Here is a 16,213-nt window from a genome sequence, read left to right as displayed (position 1 = left end):
GGTGGAGCAGCTGGAGACAGAGCGGTCACGGCGGTGGAAATGGCTCCGCTGGGGCCCCGGGCGTGTTGGTGGTTGTGCTGGGGGAAGAGCAGCCGCCTCCTGGGCGGGGGGCGGGGGGGGGGCCTCATCTGCAGAGCTGGCGCAGCGTCCCCTGTTTGTGACAGGAGGAAACACACAACATGCAGAACGAAAACCCAAGAGAGTGGCTCACATGTACCATTTGAACAGTAGGGAAATGAGATAGTGTTAAAACATGCGACGCTATTAAGAAGTCAGTTGACCTTTTGGGGTGTTTCTCAATCCATAGCTCACTTTGAAATTCCACACATACTGGACAGTCTGCTGATACATATTAAGAGCTAATCTCTCCACGTCCTGGAAGTTGCTCTTTAGACCACGAATTTACTTAAACGGCTGCCGATCCAAGTTGCCTCCACTTGGTTCTATCCGTCTCCTATGTCAGTGAGATGTTGACTCACCAAAGCCACGGGTTTTGCACAGGTGACAAATATGCTTGATGTTAACTGCGAACCCACACGTGTAAAAACAGCACTCCATCAGCAGTTCTCAAAAGGTGATGCAGGACCACCAGCCTTGCAGAGTCACTCTGGGGCAGTGGTCCAGAGCAGGTGCCTGGGACAACCAGACCCACCGAATCAGAATTTCTCAGGAATCCACATAGTTAGGAATTGACATTTTACCAAACACCCACTGTGAGTCTTACATACACGAAAGATTGAGAATTGCTATGAGGCGGAGCAATGTGCTCCCTGTACTGCCGGCCACTTATGAAGCAACCCTCTAACATTTGCAGCGATAAATTACTGTGCCAAGTGCCACACTGGTGCCTTCCTTATGGGCTCTCATTGAATCCTCAAAACCACCCAGAGGAGTAGACACTATTAGTGTCCCCACTTTACAGATGGGGAAACTAAGACTGAAACTAAGACTGACTGGTTTTCTGGACAAAACCTGATTGGTAGAACATTCTGGTGAGTCTGGGAAGAGAATCAGGAAGAGAGTCCCCAGAGCCAGTTGGTCCGAGGAGGGAGAGAGCTGATGGAGAAGCTGGGGGAAGTCCTAACACCCTGCCCCGAAAAGCATTGCCCTGTGGGCAGCTCATCGGGGTGGGGCGCTCTCCACCTGCCGTGAGGCTGCGCAGTGGAACCCTCCTCCCTGCCCTCCCGCCAGCCAGCGGTCAGCATCAGTCAGCAGGTGCACATTCTGCCCGCCCTCCGACTTCCCAGGAAGTCCCACCTCTCGAGCAGTGCTGGAGCGGCGGCCCTTCCCCACCATTGTCGCTGTTCTGGGCCACCATTGATCGGAAGCCAGTCCAACTTGGCAGCCACCCCATTGCTATTCCTGTGCCCCTTCCGCACCCTGCTGAGGCCTCCGGAAGCCCAAACAGCTGATCTGAGGTGAAAAGAGGCCTTCTCGCTGCACCTGGCTGGGCTGAGAGGGAGCCCTGGCAGCGCGCACCCCCACGCCAAACCCTCCCGGGCCAGCCCTTGGCGCCAGCACCTTCTCTCACGATTCCCCTACTCCTGTTACCAGCTTCTCCCCTCATCGAAGGCTGCCGCAGCCACCCCGAGCCCCTTGCCACCAGCATCCAGAGCCCGGCTGCCTCTCTCTCGGCCGCTGGCCGCCGGGCTGAGGCTGAGCTCCCTTGCACAGCTGCAGGATGGTGCCAGAAACCCTCTGTGAGAAGACAGGGTGGGGCCGCAGGGGTAGGCCCCCGGAAGCCCACACAGCCCCATCAGCCATTGGGTGGCCTTCAAAATCCCTGCCAGCTGCCACCCCAAGTCATTCATTCCCGCACGCCTTCATGCATTCAACAAAGCCCGAAATGTCTAGGATGTGCCTGGCAATGGGGATACAGGAGTGAACAAAAAAGGGACACTGCCCGCCCTATCAGAGTTTACGTTCTAGAAGGCAGAGACACAGAGAGTAAGCATGTAAAATGTTGGAAGGAGGCAAGTATTACAAAGGAGGCTGAAGCGGGGAAGGGGATGGAAAGAGCGAGGTTCCACTGGGGTCTCCCAGGAACTACTGCTGACTGTTAGCTCTCCTGGTGGCATCCTGGAACTCCAGTCATCCGCCCAATTCCACCCAGGGTCCCTCCCTGCAACTGAGCGAGGCGCTGGGCTGCAGGCTCCCAGGGGCCCCTCCCTCTGCCCTGCCTTCCCAGGCCTGGGGAGGGGGCCCGCTGGTGGCCCGCCGGCAGACCCAGCCCCAACAAGTGTGGTTTGGCCCACACCATTTTTTAAAAATGTTTTTTAATTGTAGCTAACACTTAAGAATGCAGAGATTACACGTACAATCTGGTTTGCTGGCCTCTCTCCAGAAATTAAAAGACCTTGCCGTGCCAGGACCCCATTCCCTCATGATTGCATGGGTGAGATTTAAGTGGTATCTCCCCACCTTCACGTGGCCCAGGGACTCCTGGCTGCCTCCAGAGGGTACTTGAGTTTGTGTCCCTAACCAAGATCACCAAATGTAAACCCTGCCTACAAAAGAAGTCCCTTGACCACAAGCCTAAAGGAACCCTCCACCCGCTTGTTTCTGCCCATAGAGCTCCCACGGCGAAAACGCGGCTCAGAGCCCTAGCTCGCCTTGTCTGCGGAGCCTCGTCAGTGCCCAGCTCCAGATCCCCCAGCCTCTCCTGCACCCCAGCCTCCCTTCCACAGCTCAGAATACTTCCCATCCCTTGCATCTTTTCATTCTGTTTGCTTTGGGAAGGTAGGAAAAGCTCCCGCAGAGATTCCATCCTTGCAATCGAACAGGCGGTTTCCCTGGTGACAAGTTCAGATCCTAAGAAGCCAGTTTCCCTGGCCATGCTCATGACAGTGAACATGGAATCACTTCTTTCCTGGACCCTTTAAGTTTTGCAGCAGGTTCAGACCAGGCTACTTCTTTAAAGGCTCAGTATTTTTCTCCTTTCTTTTCTAAACATGAAAGTTTATTTTAAGCATTCTTAAAGTTCTTGTAAGCATTCTTTTAAGCACAAGGAACCGCTGTAATTCCCAGGGGTTGCCTGTGGACACACCCAAAGACATCTGAGAACGTGGCCCTCTAGACCTTTGACTTTTGGCCCTACTGAGTAGAAAGCCCCTTCCTTTAAATCTGAGGACCAAGGAAGTGAAACTTGCCTAAGATCACATGCAGGTCATTGCTCAAGGCCAGTCTGTGCTTTAGTTTTTAGCTTCTGGCATTGGAGCCGCTAAGGCCGTGGTCCCCACCTGGGCAGCTTTGGAATCCCGTGCGAGCTGAGCAACTCAGAGCAAGCCGGTCAGGTCTCTGAGGCAGGCCCAGGCCTCACTGTGGGAAAGCTCCCTGTGATCCCAGTGAGCCGCCGGGGTTGAGACCCATGATTCCAGTGGCTGCCCTGGAGCCGGTGACTCCCAGGTGGGCCTGCGGGCCCCGGGGGGCTGCAGGCCATGTACAGGGCTTAGTCTCAGAGCACGGGCTGTCTGGATTTGGACCCAGCCCCAGTCTCTAGCTCCCTGATCTCGAGCGAGTTACTTCTTCTCCCTGCCCCTCAGTGTTCCCATCCATGAATTGGGGGACCTAGTGCTATTTAGAGTGCTAATGATGTTCTACAGTGGGAGGAACAGTGGCCAGAACGCAGTCAGTAAATGGTAGCTGGTGCACTTACGGCTGCTGTGGGCCTCTTACTGCCGTGGGTGTGGTTTCACCAGCGATTCCTCGTGACTTGCCATTTTGGTGACACTTTAGGAGTATCTGCACCAGAAAGAAATGTAACAGAATTACAGCAAATCAGGCCATCGGGTTCTGCTCCCCCTGCCCAATCCTAAAATTGACAGGATGTCAACCATGCAACTGAGGGAGGGCTTTTGCATAAGGGTTTTCAAGTGGAGAAACTGAGGCTGGGTTCACTATGGAATGTTAATGGCAGCTTTCGCCACTCCTCCCTCACTTGATGCCTCCAAATTTACCTTTTTCTCTGGGTTTCCACTTTTTTCTGAGGAGGCTGCTCCTCCTCCCATTTGGGTTCTTGTGTCAGAGAAATTGTAAACACCACAGAAGATGTTTTAATTTAAGGGAAACCAGCTTTCTGCCCTTTTAAGATGAAACACAGTGAAGTTTGAAAGACATTTCTAAACAGTTCCCTAACTTTTGTACTTAAACTAATTATAGATGCCTTTTTAAAGTGTCCAAATTAAAAATAGACATCTAAACGAGAAGGCAGGACACAGCCCAGAGCCTGCAGCGTGTTCACAGTTTCCTAGAATCAGCCCTTGCTCTGACCTAATTTATACTTTTGGGAGATGAAAGGGAGGTGGAAGGAGTCGAGGCTGGAAGAGGAGGCAGATCTAAGAGGCTCTTGGCAGCAGACGACAAACCTGGGTTCCATGTTCTGTAATCAAGAATAGCTATGAATAGGTGAGGGAGGTTACATTACAGTCATTTCCTCATAGCGTAATGCTGTGGTTTTCCAAACGTGGTCCCCGGACCAGCAGCATCAGCCTTACCTGGTGGGATGGGCTCCTCGCAACCCTACATTCATATGTTGAAGTCCCATCCCCCAGTATCCTTGAATGTAACTGGACTTGGAGTCATGGTCTTTAAAGGGGTGATTAGCCATCGCTGGTGTGGCTCAGTTGGTTGGGCGTTGTCCTGCAAACCAAAGAGTCGCTGGTGCAGTTTCCAGCCAGGGCACGTGGCTAGGTTGAGGGTTCAGTCTCCCATCAGGGTGCCTGCAGGAGGTGGCTGATCGATGTTTCTCTCCCTCTCTCTCTCCTTCCCTTTCCCTCTCTCTCTCATCAATAAAAGAAAAAAAGAATTTTTAAAGAGGTGATTAAGTCCGATTGGGTAGGCCCTAATCCAGTAGGACCAGTGTCCTTATAAGAAGAGGAAGAGACACCAGGCACAAATGTGTGCAGAGGGACAGCCACAGGAAGAGGCAGCACGAACGTGGGCACGGGCACGGGCCAACCCTGCCCGCACCTTCAGAACTACGGGAGAATCCGTTTCCGCTATTCAAGCCACCCATTGTGTGTGACATTTTGTCCTGGTAGCCCGAGCAAACTGGCACACTTGGGAACTTGCTAGAAATGCAAATTGACAGGCCCTATCCCTGACCTACTGAATCAGAAACTCAGGGTGACACCCAGCAAACTGTGTCTTAGCAAACCCTCCAGGTGACGTCCACATTGTCTGACGTTTGAGAAACACCAACATGAGGTATTAATGCTTGGCAGTAGTGAGTCCTCCCAAAATGATATGTGTTTGGAAGTATGGACTGGTCTATTAAAAATGTAAGCCACCTTTTAGTAGGTTCCGGAGAAGTTCCAGTATGTTCTTTATGAGATGGTATATATGAAAGTATTCTATAAATGCTGGAATGTTCTGTGGACTTTCGGTGGTAGTAAATCATAACATTGGTGCTCAGTCAGCTGGGGCAAGCAACCCTCTGAATATTCCATCATAAGCAAATGGAATCCAAGGATCTCCCTCCCTGACCAAAATTTCTGAGTTGCTTAAAATCTTGTTCATTCTTTCCCCCAAGCATTTGGAATGTTTCTCCTTTCCGAGCACAAAACCAAAATTTAATCACATGTCCCTTTTTGCCCCTGCTACTAGGAAGCTCACAACTGAGGGAGATCCTTAATCACATCCTTTGGAATTAGTATATTTGCTTTTTTCCTATTTCAATTGTATACTGCACATATGTCCTCTGTTCCAGTCGCTTCAAATAACTTTGAGAAAGAAAAAGAGAAAAGGAGTGAAAGGAGAAAGAGATTGATCTCACAGCTCTTGGATAGTTATCAGATCAACAAACCTCTGCTTTGTGACATTGATAAAACATGGCTGGAAAAGACGGGCTCTCTTCCAGTGGCAAGGGAGGACACTGCTCTTCCTGAGCGGGTTCTCTTCACGCTCTTGTCTTCCTGTTGTCCCATTGCTGTGGGTCCCTTGGATAGTCCCCTAATAAATATTTAGGGAACTCGTTCATTGCTAAAGAGTTGTTACTGTCACAAAAGCTCCTGTGAGCCCTGCTTGGGGACCGGTGTGGAAGTGACACAACCAGATTTGCTTTTTTTTTTTTAAGATTAGAAATCGCTGTTTCCCTGTGATTTCTTACATACTTTTGGTCCTAATAACAAACATGAAGATTTCTGGAACAGCTTGGGCTGCTTCCAGAAATCTGTCCCACCCCATTCTGGCAGGATGGCAAGGAATGACTCTTTCCCTCTCACCTGTTCAGGGCTCCCCTTAACCAGGTTTCTTAAACCAAGGCTCAGGGATCTCCAGGAGTAACTCTCAGCGATCTGGAGTTCTCTATGAGAACTGTATACATTTTGTATATTTATTTTGATGATAATCTTCTGAAAATAAAGCATTTCTCTATTGTCACGGCCACCTCTGGTAACCTTTCTAGTCCTTCTAGGTGAAACCACGGTGCCTGTGATCACTGATGGTCTTGGTGGCACTAGTGCACAGCCATTTCTATTGTCTTGGGCTCATTAATAATGGGCAGAGACAAAAACAGATAAATGATGAGTTTGTACCAAGTAAAGGTCCTATAATGGAACAGAAGCTAGAAACGAGAAAGGGATGGGGAAATGGAGTCCTCACGCGTCGCAGAGGAACAGCACGTGGCAAGGAATCTACCCAGACCCGACAGCGAGCAGCCGACATGTTGCATGCGGGGCTTCAGTCCCAGTAACACAGCAGCGTCCCTCAGGTTCCTGTCGTTCATTCCAGTGTTGACATTCGTTTGGGAACACGTATGCCTACTTTTATAATAAGTTAAATCAACACTGGTCTGAAACGATTTTAAAATAAAAAGTTAAAATTTAAAAAAAAATTAAAATGGTTTGTTAAAAAACATTCAACACTTAGAGGCCCAGATGAGCATCTCCCACCGACAAGGGGCCCGGCTGTGCCTCACGACTGAGAACATGCTGATTCTCTTGAGCCATGGCCCAGGGTCCTGTCGGGGGCAGGGGGGAGATCGCGTGCACCTCATTGCCACAGGTGTGCCATCTGCCACCTCAGGTGCCACGGGAAAGGAGGAAACGGAAGGGAACGAAACCTCAAATACCACATTTCAAAGCCCCGCTGAGTTATGTTCTGCCTCTGCAATTGGACGTAAAGTGATACTGTGGTATCGTTCCCATTTGTCATGCCTTTGTGGTCCTGAATGCAGTATTAAGTGACATGCTACCTCTCTGGGGATTGGGAAGGCCAGAGAATTGTCTCCAACTGAAAAGAGCTGGAAAAGAAAGCAGGGGCTGGGGGGTGGGGGGTGGCGGGATCCCCTTGTTTCTCTGCTCATTTAGTAATTTATTGCCTTCAGAACCGTCCATAGCGATTCACATGGGCAAAATTGATGGGCCCGTTTTCCTTCCTGGTCCTTCTACTTTCTTTAGGACGGTGTGTTGCTGTTATTGTTTTAAATGGCATGAATATTCCTCTAAAGGCGATGAGTACTCTGCTAAGAAGACAGGAAATTCAAAAGTCAGTTTTCCTATTCAAAACAAACATTAATTGAATTCCATGACCTAGGGCTGGCCTGAGACAATTGGATGTCTCTACCCCGTGAACGTGTGGGTGTTGGAGACCAAGATGCAGGCACACCAAGCTGGCGTGGTCTCCTGTTTCCTGTTCTCGGTGGTTTGTGAGAACTGGTTCACGCTGGAAGTGAACGGCCTTTGGGGAGAAACGTTTGCTCCTGGAATTAAGAGGTGCACACACATCTTCCCAGTGGAGGTTGCCAGCGCACCTCCTAGACCATGAGCCCTTTAGGAAAAGGTTGTATCTCCCACAGAGCCGAACAGAGTGCCTTGTGCACTGTGAGATCCGCACACATTTGAATGGATAGATGAACACAGCAGAGACGAAAAGCTCAAAGCCAGTGCGTGCAAACACCCACACATTTTGGTTGCAAATGATATAATCCAGGCTCAAACTGCCTTATGCACCAAAGCAAATGTAGTAACTAATGTAACCAAAGCCCAGGAGGTGGAGGGTGGCGGGGGGTCTGGTTTCAACAACATATGGACCTAGGTATTCAGATGATGTCACCAGGAATACATCCCTCTGTCCTTCTGCTCTGTACCCTTCGCTCCCAGTCCAGCTCTCCCCGCATGGCAGCCCTCCTCCCTGTCCCCAGGCTCCAGGCGCCGTTCTCACCGCTCAGCACCCTGAGAGAAAAGGGAACTGAGAATGGAGGACAGATTCCCAGGGGAAAATTGAGACACTAGTACCAGAGGGAGCAAAAAGCAACAGATGTCCACAATGACAGGCTTGCAGAGAAAACGGTTCCCCTTGCATTAAAATAGAGCAACCAAATGCCGGACCTCCAGCCTTTCTTTCTACTTCACTCAAGACGATGAGGTGCTAGGCGTCGGGGAAGAGTGGAAAGTGGGTAGCTTTGTTTGCCAGGCAGACCTGGGTTGAATACTGACTCAGTCTATTGCTCACTGTGTGATCTCAAGCTGGTAGCTTAACCTCTCTGAGCCTCACTTTCCAGTTTCTTCCCAAAAAGACTGGAAGCTCCATAAGGGTAGGAACCTCATTGTATGTTTTATTACTACATCCCCAGTGCCTTGGCAGCATGTTGCCTGACATAATGGCAGGTACTGGTATTGTTAAATAAATCAACAATGGTTCAAATTTGTTGTACAGAGAAAAGGAAAACTGTATATTTGTAGCTCTAGTGAAACACCAGTCCAGTCATGCGGAAGGTGGCAGATAAGTGGTTGCGTTGATCATTATATTATTCTACAAAGGGCGGACAGGGGAACAGAGAGCAGAACTGGCTAAGGGAGAATCAGAAACGGAGATTTAGGCCACTTAGTGGCCCGTTGCTGCCTTGGTGGCCTGCATTGGCCATCCTGGTTATGAATGTGACCAAGTGGAAATATCCCTAAGTATTGAATTCTTACTCCTCTTGTGTCCCCTCCACAGCTGGAGCTCTCCAACACCGCGGTCCTGCACCAGATGAGGCGGGACCAGGTCACAGACACCTGCCGGGCCAACAGCGCCATGAGCCGCAAGCGGCGCGTGCTGACGCCCAACGACCTGAAACACCTGGTGGTGGATGAGGACCACGAGCTCATCTACTGCTACGTGCCCAAGGTGGCCTGCACCAACTGGAAGCGGCTCATGATGGTCCTGACGGGGCGGGGGAAGTACAGCGACCCCATGGAGATCCCGGCCAACGAGGCGCACGTCTCCGCCAACCTGAAGACCCTGAACCAGTACAGCATCCCAGAAATCAACCACCGCTTGAAAAGCTACATGAAGTTCCTGTTCGTCCGGGAGCCCTTCGAGAGGCTGGTGTCGGCCTACCGCAACAAGTTCACCCAGAAGTACAACACGTCCTTCCACAAGCGCTACGGCACCAAGATCATCAAGCGCCAGCGGAAGAACGCCACCCAGGAGGCCCTGCGCAAAGGCGACGACGTCAAGTTCGAGGAGTTCGTGGCCTATCTCATTGACCCGCACACCCAGCGTGAGGAGCCCTTCAACGAACACTGGCAGACTGTCTACTCCCTCTGCCACCCATGCCACATCCACTATGACCTCGTGGGCAAGTACGAGACGCTGGAGGAGGATTCTAATTACGTCCTGCAGCTGGCGGGAGTGGGCAGCTACCTGAAGTTCCCCACCTATGCCAAGTCCACAAGAACTACTGACGAAATGACCACAGAGTTCTTCCAGAACATCAGCTCAGAGCACCAAACGCAGCTGTACGAAGTCTACAAACTCGATTTTTTAATGTTCAATTACTCAGTGCCAAGCTACCTGAAATTGGAATAAAGGGGGTGGGGGGTGCGGGAGAGAATCGTGCTTTTTAATTTAAGATTTTTATTTGTCAAAAGAATTATATGAATATTGGGTTATTTTGTAAATTAATATTTCTTTGGGGATGATGCTGCGAGCAGCATAGTGAGAATTATTTAAAATCCTTAGTAGGGAAGGACAGCTGTCTGTGCAGGGGAATAGGGTGGGTGTCCCTGTCTTTAGACATGAATACTGCAACACTGTCTCAAAGGTTTCCTTGTGTTCCAGTGAGTTCCATGAATTGTGCATTCCATAAATTCTAATTAATATTATTTATAGTTATTTAAACATAGCCTCTGTATAGATTTCCTTTTGTGGCAGCAAGATTCTAATGTCTCTGCATAAGAAATCTATGTTTCATTCTGTGCTTGCTATAGCTCATTTGGGGGTGTGAATGTTCTCATTCGCCACCCAGAGACTCTCTGTGTGATAACAGCCGTTGTGATGTGTATTGATACCACCATGCTTGAAATTCTTCTAGAAATAAATGGAAATAGGCACCTTGGCGAGGGACGAATTCCAAACCAATTGTCAGTCAACCCAAAAGTCCCTTGCTTAACTAAAGAAATGTGATTTTTGTTTAACCCAAGAAGAGAGCTGATTGTAGCTTTCCCCCCCTCCCCGCCCCTTTTCACCAGAATTAGTAGTAGTCTGCTAGAACAGGACTGTCTAAATAAATTTTTAACTGGCAGTGCCGGTTGTGACGAAAGTGAAGTGGCTCTTGCTTTACAGTCAACAAGAATTTATCGAGCAACTGCTTTGCGCTGGGCCTCATCCTAGGCCCTGCAGGGAGAGCCTTGAACAAAGCCAGCAGCCTCAGCCCTCGGGAAGCTTTACATGGTCACAGAGTCTCCAGCTTCACACTTAGCAAACCCCTGAAATTTTAGACCTGACAGGTGGTTTGGACTGTTCATAAGCAGGACCATGACGCCTACAAATCTGCATTTTTCTATGACCCAAATTTGAAAACCACGTGCTGGCAGCAGGCCACTGAAGTTGGTGAGTAATCCAAGCTCAATGCCCAGCCTAAAAGATGATAAAAAATGTTTCCTATCATGTGCCTGCTCTAATTTATTGGTAGTGGCTGCCCTTAAGCCCCAGAACAGATCTACCAGGCAGAGCATGGAAGCGTGCTGTGAGTGATTAGTGATGTCTGCTTGGGTGAGGGAAGGGGAACTTGCGCTGCCCCAGTGCCGCCTCCTGTCATCTCCAGCCCAGTAGCCTCCGTGTAGAAGTGTTGTTTTCTCCTCTTGCCACATAATACCGTGGCGGGATTCCTACACTCGGGGATCTGCAATGGTCTGGCATTTCTACCCCTTGTGAAGGTCAGGGGCGGACTCTTGATTACACACATGCACATATATACCCGCTCTCAAGTCCTCCCGAGGCCAAGAGGACATCAGCACCTTTGTGACCGTCATGCATGAGCCGCAAGGACAGCCTGCCGTGATGGTAAGTCATGCCCTCTTCCCTCCGGAAGGCTGAAAACAAACGTTCACTTCCTGTTCTTTGCTAATTACCATCTGCGCACACTCCTCCTTTCCAACCACGCCCCATGCCTTGGTTGAAGTTTGAGCCACGTCCCTCTTACAGCTAGTGAATGAGTTGGTAGCAGATACTGTATATAATAATAATAATAGTTCTAATAATAGGGGGTGGGGGGGATGGGGTGTGGATAAGTTTTGCTTTTTGTTTTTTGATGCAGTATGTAGCCAAGGGGTGAGGAGAGTATTCTAAAACAAACAAACAAAAAAAAGAATAATTTATTCACAGAAACTATTAAAATTGTATGGTAAAGCTCAGAGCCCGCTCAGTGAGCAGCAGCTGCCGCATCTCACCGAGAAAATGATTTTATTGAATGTGAGTGAGGTGCGCACTGAAGAAGGTGGCTGGAGCTATTTATAAATGCTGTGTACCTTCTTCCAAGCTCTCTCCCCTTGTGAAGGGCACAGCAACTCTACCCTTGATGGATAGAGATTTATGCAACCTGTTTTACCAAGCAGAGTGACAGTTTTCGGCTGTCCCTGGAACTGGGAGCCTGGACCCTATTTCCAGGCAGAGGAAACTGTCCTCAGGAATAGGGCTTCTGCTGATAAAACAGGTTGTCCAGCATTTTAAAATATGTGCTCTATAGAACACAGGTTCTAGGGAATGTCAAGTTCCTGTGATGCTCAATAAGAGTTTTGTGGTCATGTGTTCTTGGCAACGAAGTTGTCAGCTTCCTTTCTGCAGGACTTTTCAGAGCCTTGAAGTTGTGCTGTGTATTGTGAATTCCCGAGAGTGTCATTGAGTCAGTAGCATTTCCGAACTTACATGACCAGGATGCCCTGTTTTGCAGATCATCTCACGGAGCTAGCATTCCACAGAGTGTAGTTTGGTTAGATTGATTTAGCCCATCTGAGGTCTTCAAGGATAAAAGCTGCCTCTTACCTTCTCTCTCCAAAAAACAAAACCAAAACAGAACAAAAAATAAAAATAAAACAGCACCACAGTGTCCAAGCCACAGGAGTACTTTAGCAAATGAATTCAACGGCAATGGTTCTAATCCTGGACTCTACCACAAGCAATGGTTCCATCCCTCCCAAGCGGAGTGGAGAAAAGTTTTGGGTGGTGTGGACAGAAGGGCGGGAGTGGGGCATCGGGCCGCAGTGCTCCCCCGCCGTCTCCAGCCTTAGGTTGCTCAGTGCAAGCAGAGTGAGCGCAACCCTTGACGAGTGCTTCTTCAATTCCAGAGGTTGGAATTGTTCACTGTGTGCTTTTCTGGTTTTTCAGTGAAATTCACTTCGATTTCCTGAGTTTCGCATTTTCGTGTCCATCTTTGATCAGCTCTTCGAGCAAATTCAGTGCAGCCTGCAGATCACTTGCCTTCTTTCGTATGTTTTCTCTCTCTCAAGTGAGAGAGATTGCCCCTCAGGAGACGATACATCCGCACGGTTCTGCAGTGAGGGGCTCTTTCTCCTCGTGTTTTGTTTTGTATTCATATTTTATTTTCTAATGGTATAAAAAAAATTTTTAATTGATTCAACTGCTTTTGCAGAATGTAGAAAGTATTCTGTGTCCTTGGTTAAAGAGAATTCATGGGTGAAGATGTGCCTGGGAAAACAAGAGTTTGTGTTTTTGGTTTTTTTTAAGAAAACTGTTTGAAAACGCTTTCTATCGCATGCTTAGCTGGAGAAAAGTACAGGCAGGTGTCCCATCTCCGAGCCACTTCTAAGGGCGCTGCTGTGTTTTCAAAACCAGGTACAGTCAGGGTAGTATTTACAAGGACATTCCTGCTTACCTTATCCCTTTGGTTGGAAAACTCTAGAATATTAGCCACAGCGATGGAATCCCTGCAGCTTCTCTGGACCCTCCTCTCTGCCTCCCCAGCCGGTCTGGGAAGAAGGGCAGCCTCCTGACCTGTAGTGTCTCAGAGGGGACCTTCCTTCTTACATGTCCTCCAGGTGAGCTCCACCGCCCTGCTTGCTCAGGATCTGATGCCGCAGGAGAGCAGCAGGCAGTGGAAACCAGTTAGACCAGTTGTCCTGGCGGCAAAGCCCTGGAAACACCAGGGCCTGAAGGGTCTGAATCCTGCTAGTAGAAAGTTCCCTTAACAAAAGTGAGTCCCTAGCACGCTTAGCTGGTGGGGTCCGCGCCACTGCTGAGGCGGTGGTTGCAAAAGCCCCTGTTCTAACCTGGCAAGAAGCCGAGGGGACTCCGTCCCTGGCCGGTGATGCTCAGAGCACATGCCTGAGTCTAGTCCTTCCCTACACACACACAAACACACACGTGCACACACGCAAACACAATCGAAGCTGCCCTATTCTGTGCAATCCTGGAGAACAGACTCCCTCCCTTGCCCACTCCCACGTCAGCAGGACTGACCTCATCACCCTCCCAAGTTCCTACCACCAGCCATTTCCTCCAGCTCTTTCCCATCACAACCAACTGGACCCTATGAACAGGCAACAGGACCTTCTACAACCAGCTTGACTGGTGGCCATTAACAGGCGCGTTTCAGTCTGCTGCTCTTTGTCAGGTACAGATGGAGCTGCCCGTACTCTTCTTATGAGCATGCTCAGTATGGCATATGGATGCATAATTTAACATCTTTGTGGAGTGTGATATTCTTTTTTTACATATTTGTATGCAGTAGAGGGCTTGTTGTAGAAAACTCTCCCTGTATCTTACTGTACTGTTCAAGAAAGCTGAATTCCACATTGCCAACAAAAGCGTGACATGTTCATGAACCTTCCTCCAGGAAAAGCCATTCAAGCCTGATTATTTTTCTAAGTAACTTCAATTAAATTGAAGAAAAAAAAGAAGCTTCTCTCTGTATGGTTTGTTCATGGCTCACTGACAAAAGGCTACAGGGGTGGGGTGGGCGGTGTTCCTTAGCACGTGGGGGGTCCTGCCGCTGTGCAGCAGAGAATGGAGAAAAGTGGGCACGCAGACCCCGCCAGCAGCCTGGGCCACTGCAAAGACCACCAGAGCGCCAGACCCTCTCTGTTTAGTGGATGAATCGATCTATCTTCATTCCGTTTGTCTATAAGTTCTATAGGGTATATGATAGCAGACCTACCAGGGCCATGTAGTCCCACCAGCCACGTGAAAAATAAGGGAACGGAGCCTTCGAAGAGTTGAGCGGCAGACAGGATACAAGCCTGGTCGATGCGCCTTCAGAATCAACCAAACAGCATGCCTCTCCAAGTGGCTGTCCCCCAGTCCCGAAGGTGTAGACCTGTCTTTCAAGCCCGTTTCCCAATGCTCAATCCATTCCTTTTCTGAGGCCCCGCCCCCCATGTAGCGTCCTTCAGCTCCATCAATGGACATTTGTTAGCTTCATTGATAAAAAATGATTGATATTTTGCTAAAGAAATCACTCAAAGTTGTTCCTCTATTTCATTGCATTCTAATTTCTTTACATGTATTATCTAAACATTTTTGACATGAGAATATTGGATTAGAAAGTATATGCCACATTTCAACCACAAGAGACATGGTTTGTAATGTGTTCCCTCACCAACTGGTTGTCATCACCAGTGGCCTGGCTCCCGCCACGACTGGTGTCATGTCATCGCTGTCCTCGCCCTGGGCCCATTTGGTTGGGAAATGTCCGAACTGGAGCTTCACGGTCTTGTTAACGGGAAAGGTACTTCTTTTTCAGTGCAGTGAGTGGATACAACTGTCATGGCCTCCCTCTGTCTCGTGTGGGACACTGTAGTTGTGAGGGGGCAGCAACCGGGCGAGCACATCCCCAGCTTCAGTTTACTCCCCATGGAGTGAGACTGAAATGCTCTCTTGTCATCGGCCAGCAAATCCGTCAGTATTTCAATGGTGCCACAGGTGCCCACTGTCTGCCGCGGCAGAAGCTGTAGAAACCAAGGAGCCCGTGGCCTAGAACGCTGCCAGGGCGAGGCCAGGGTGGGGTCGTTACTGATCCACCACCCAGTGAAAAAGAGCAGCAGACAGAATGATTCGTATACGGTGCCAGAGTGTCCTCTCTTGGGAAGAGCTTTCCTTTCTTGTTACACCTTGCCTACATTTTTGGTCTTCAAATAATTTTTAGGATGCTATATGTTCACTGATACTAGAAAATAAAATATTGACAACCCCATGTCAGCCCCCAAAGTCATTTCAAACATTTTCTCAGTCATGATATCCGAAAAGAGCAGGAATGCATCTGGGACTTGAAGTGAGGGGCGGAGCCTCAGGGGCTTGTGGAGACAGAACTCCAGGGAAGTCCCTCCCGGGGTGCAGTCCTGAGCTTCGCCCAGCTGGTACCCACATGCCTGCCCTCGCATTGGGATCCCTGCGGTCCTGGGTGACTTACAAGAAATTGAAGACTGGCCTATGCACATTCACTATAGAGAGTTTACAGGCACCTTGGGTCTAGGGTGATGGACATTTCCAGTATAAAACAAAAAAGTGACATTCTAGCAAAAATGACATGAGAAGGAAACAACGTTTTCCCTACTCCCTAATCCTCTCCAAGCACCAGCCTTGTCCCCACATCATAAGCTGTAGATGGAACAGTCAGATGGAAGCAGCCTGCTGCTTCCAAACACGTAGCGGACTGAGAACCGTTCGCAAACAAACTGCCCCGTCTCTTCCTCTGACACAGGAAAGCAGTCATGTGTGAATTACACCAGAGTTGACATAAAGAACTCTTGAGGTCACCTGCTCCAGCTCATCCACCAAGCAGCTGTTCACAAGCTACAGGTAAGCATTTGGGCCTTGGTGTCCTCATTTGCAAAATGAAAAAATTGAGCTGTATCAGTGGTTTTCATTTTTGTAATGAGCCCTGCAAAAAATATTTTGTGTGCTGAACATTCGTATCTAAAACAGGTGAAGCAGAAATGTTGGGATCGAATAATTTGAGGCTGAGCCTCTTTTCCCTGTAAAAGTCCCGTGGACT

General features: G+C 49.2%; 1 protein-coding gene across 2 annotated transcripts in view; it reads left to right on the top strand.

Annotated features, from left to right (window-relative positions):
• CHST11 (carbohydrate sulfotransferase 11) overlaps positions 1-9,792 on the top strand; it is a 241,066-nt gene extending 231,274 nt beyond the window's left edge. For both annotated transcript variants that reach the window (XM_054574600.1, XM_054574599.1), the window contains exon 3: positions 8,938-9,792. In XM_054574600.1, coding sequence (XP_054430575.1) covers positions 8,938-9,792 — 855 coding nt within the window. The remainder of the gene's footprint in view (positions 1-8,937) is intronic.
• Positions 9,793-16,213: the final 6,421 nt, after the last annotated feature.

Source organism: Pteronotus mesoamericanus, unplaced genomic scaffold, assembly GCF_021234165.1.
Source record: "Pteronotus mesoamericanus isolate MK-2021 breed Mesoamerican mustached bat unplaced genomic scaffold, CSHL_Meso_final contig_263, whole genome shotgun sequence".
NCBI lineage: Eukaryota > Metazoa > Chordata > Mammalia > Chiroptera > Mormoopidae > Pteronotus > Pteronotus mesoamericanus.
The sequence above is the reverse complement of the archived record's forward strand: the minus strand, read 5'-3'. Positions and strand labels throughout refer to the sequence as shown.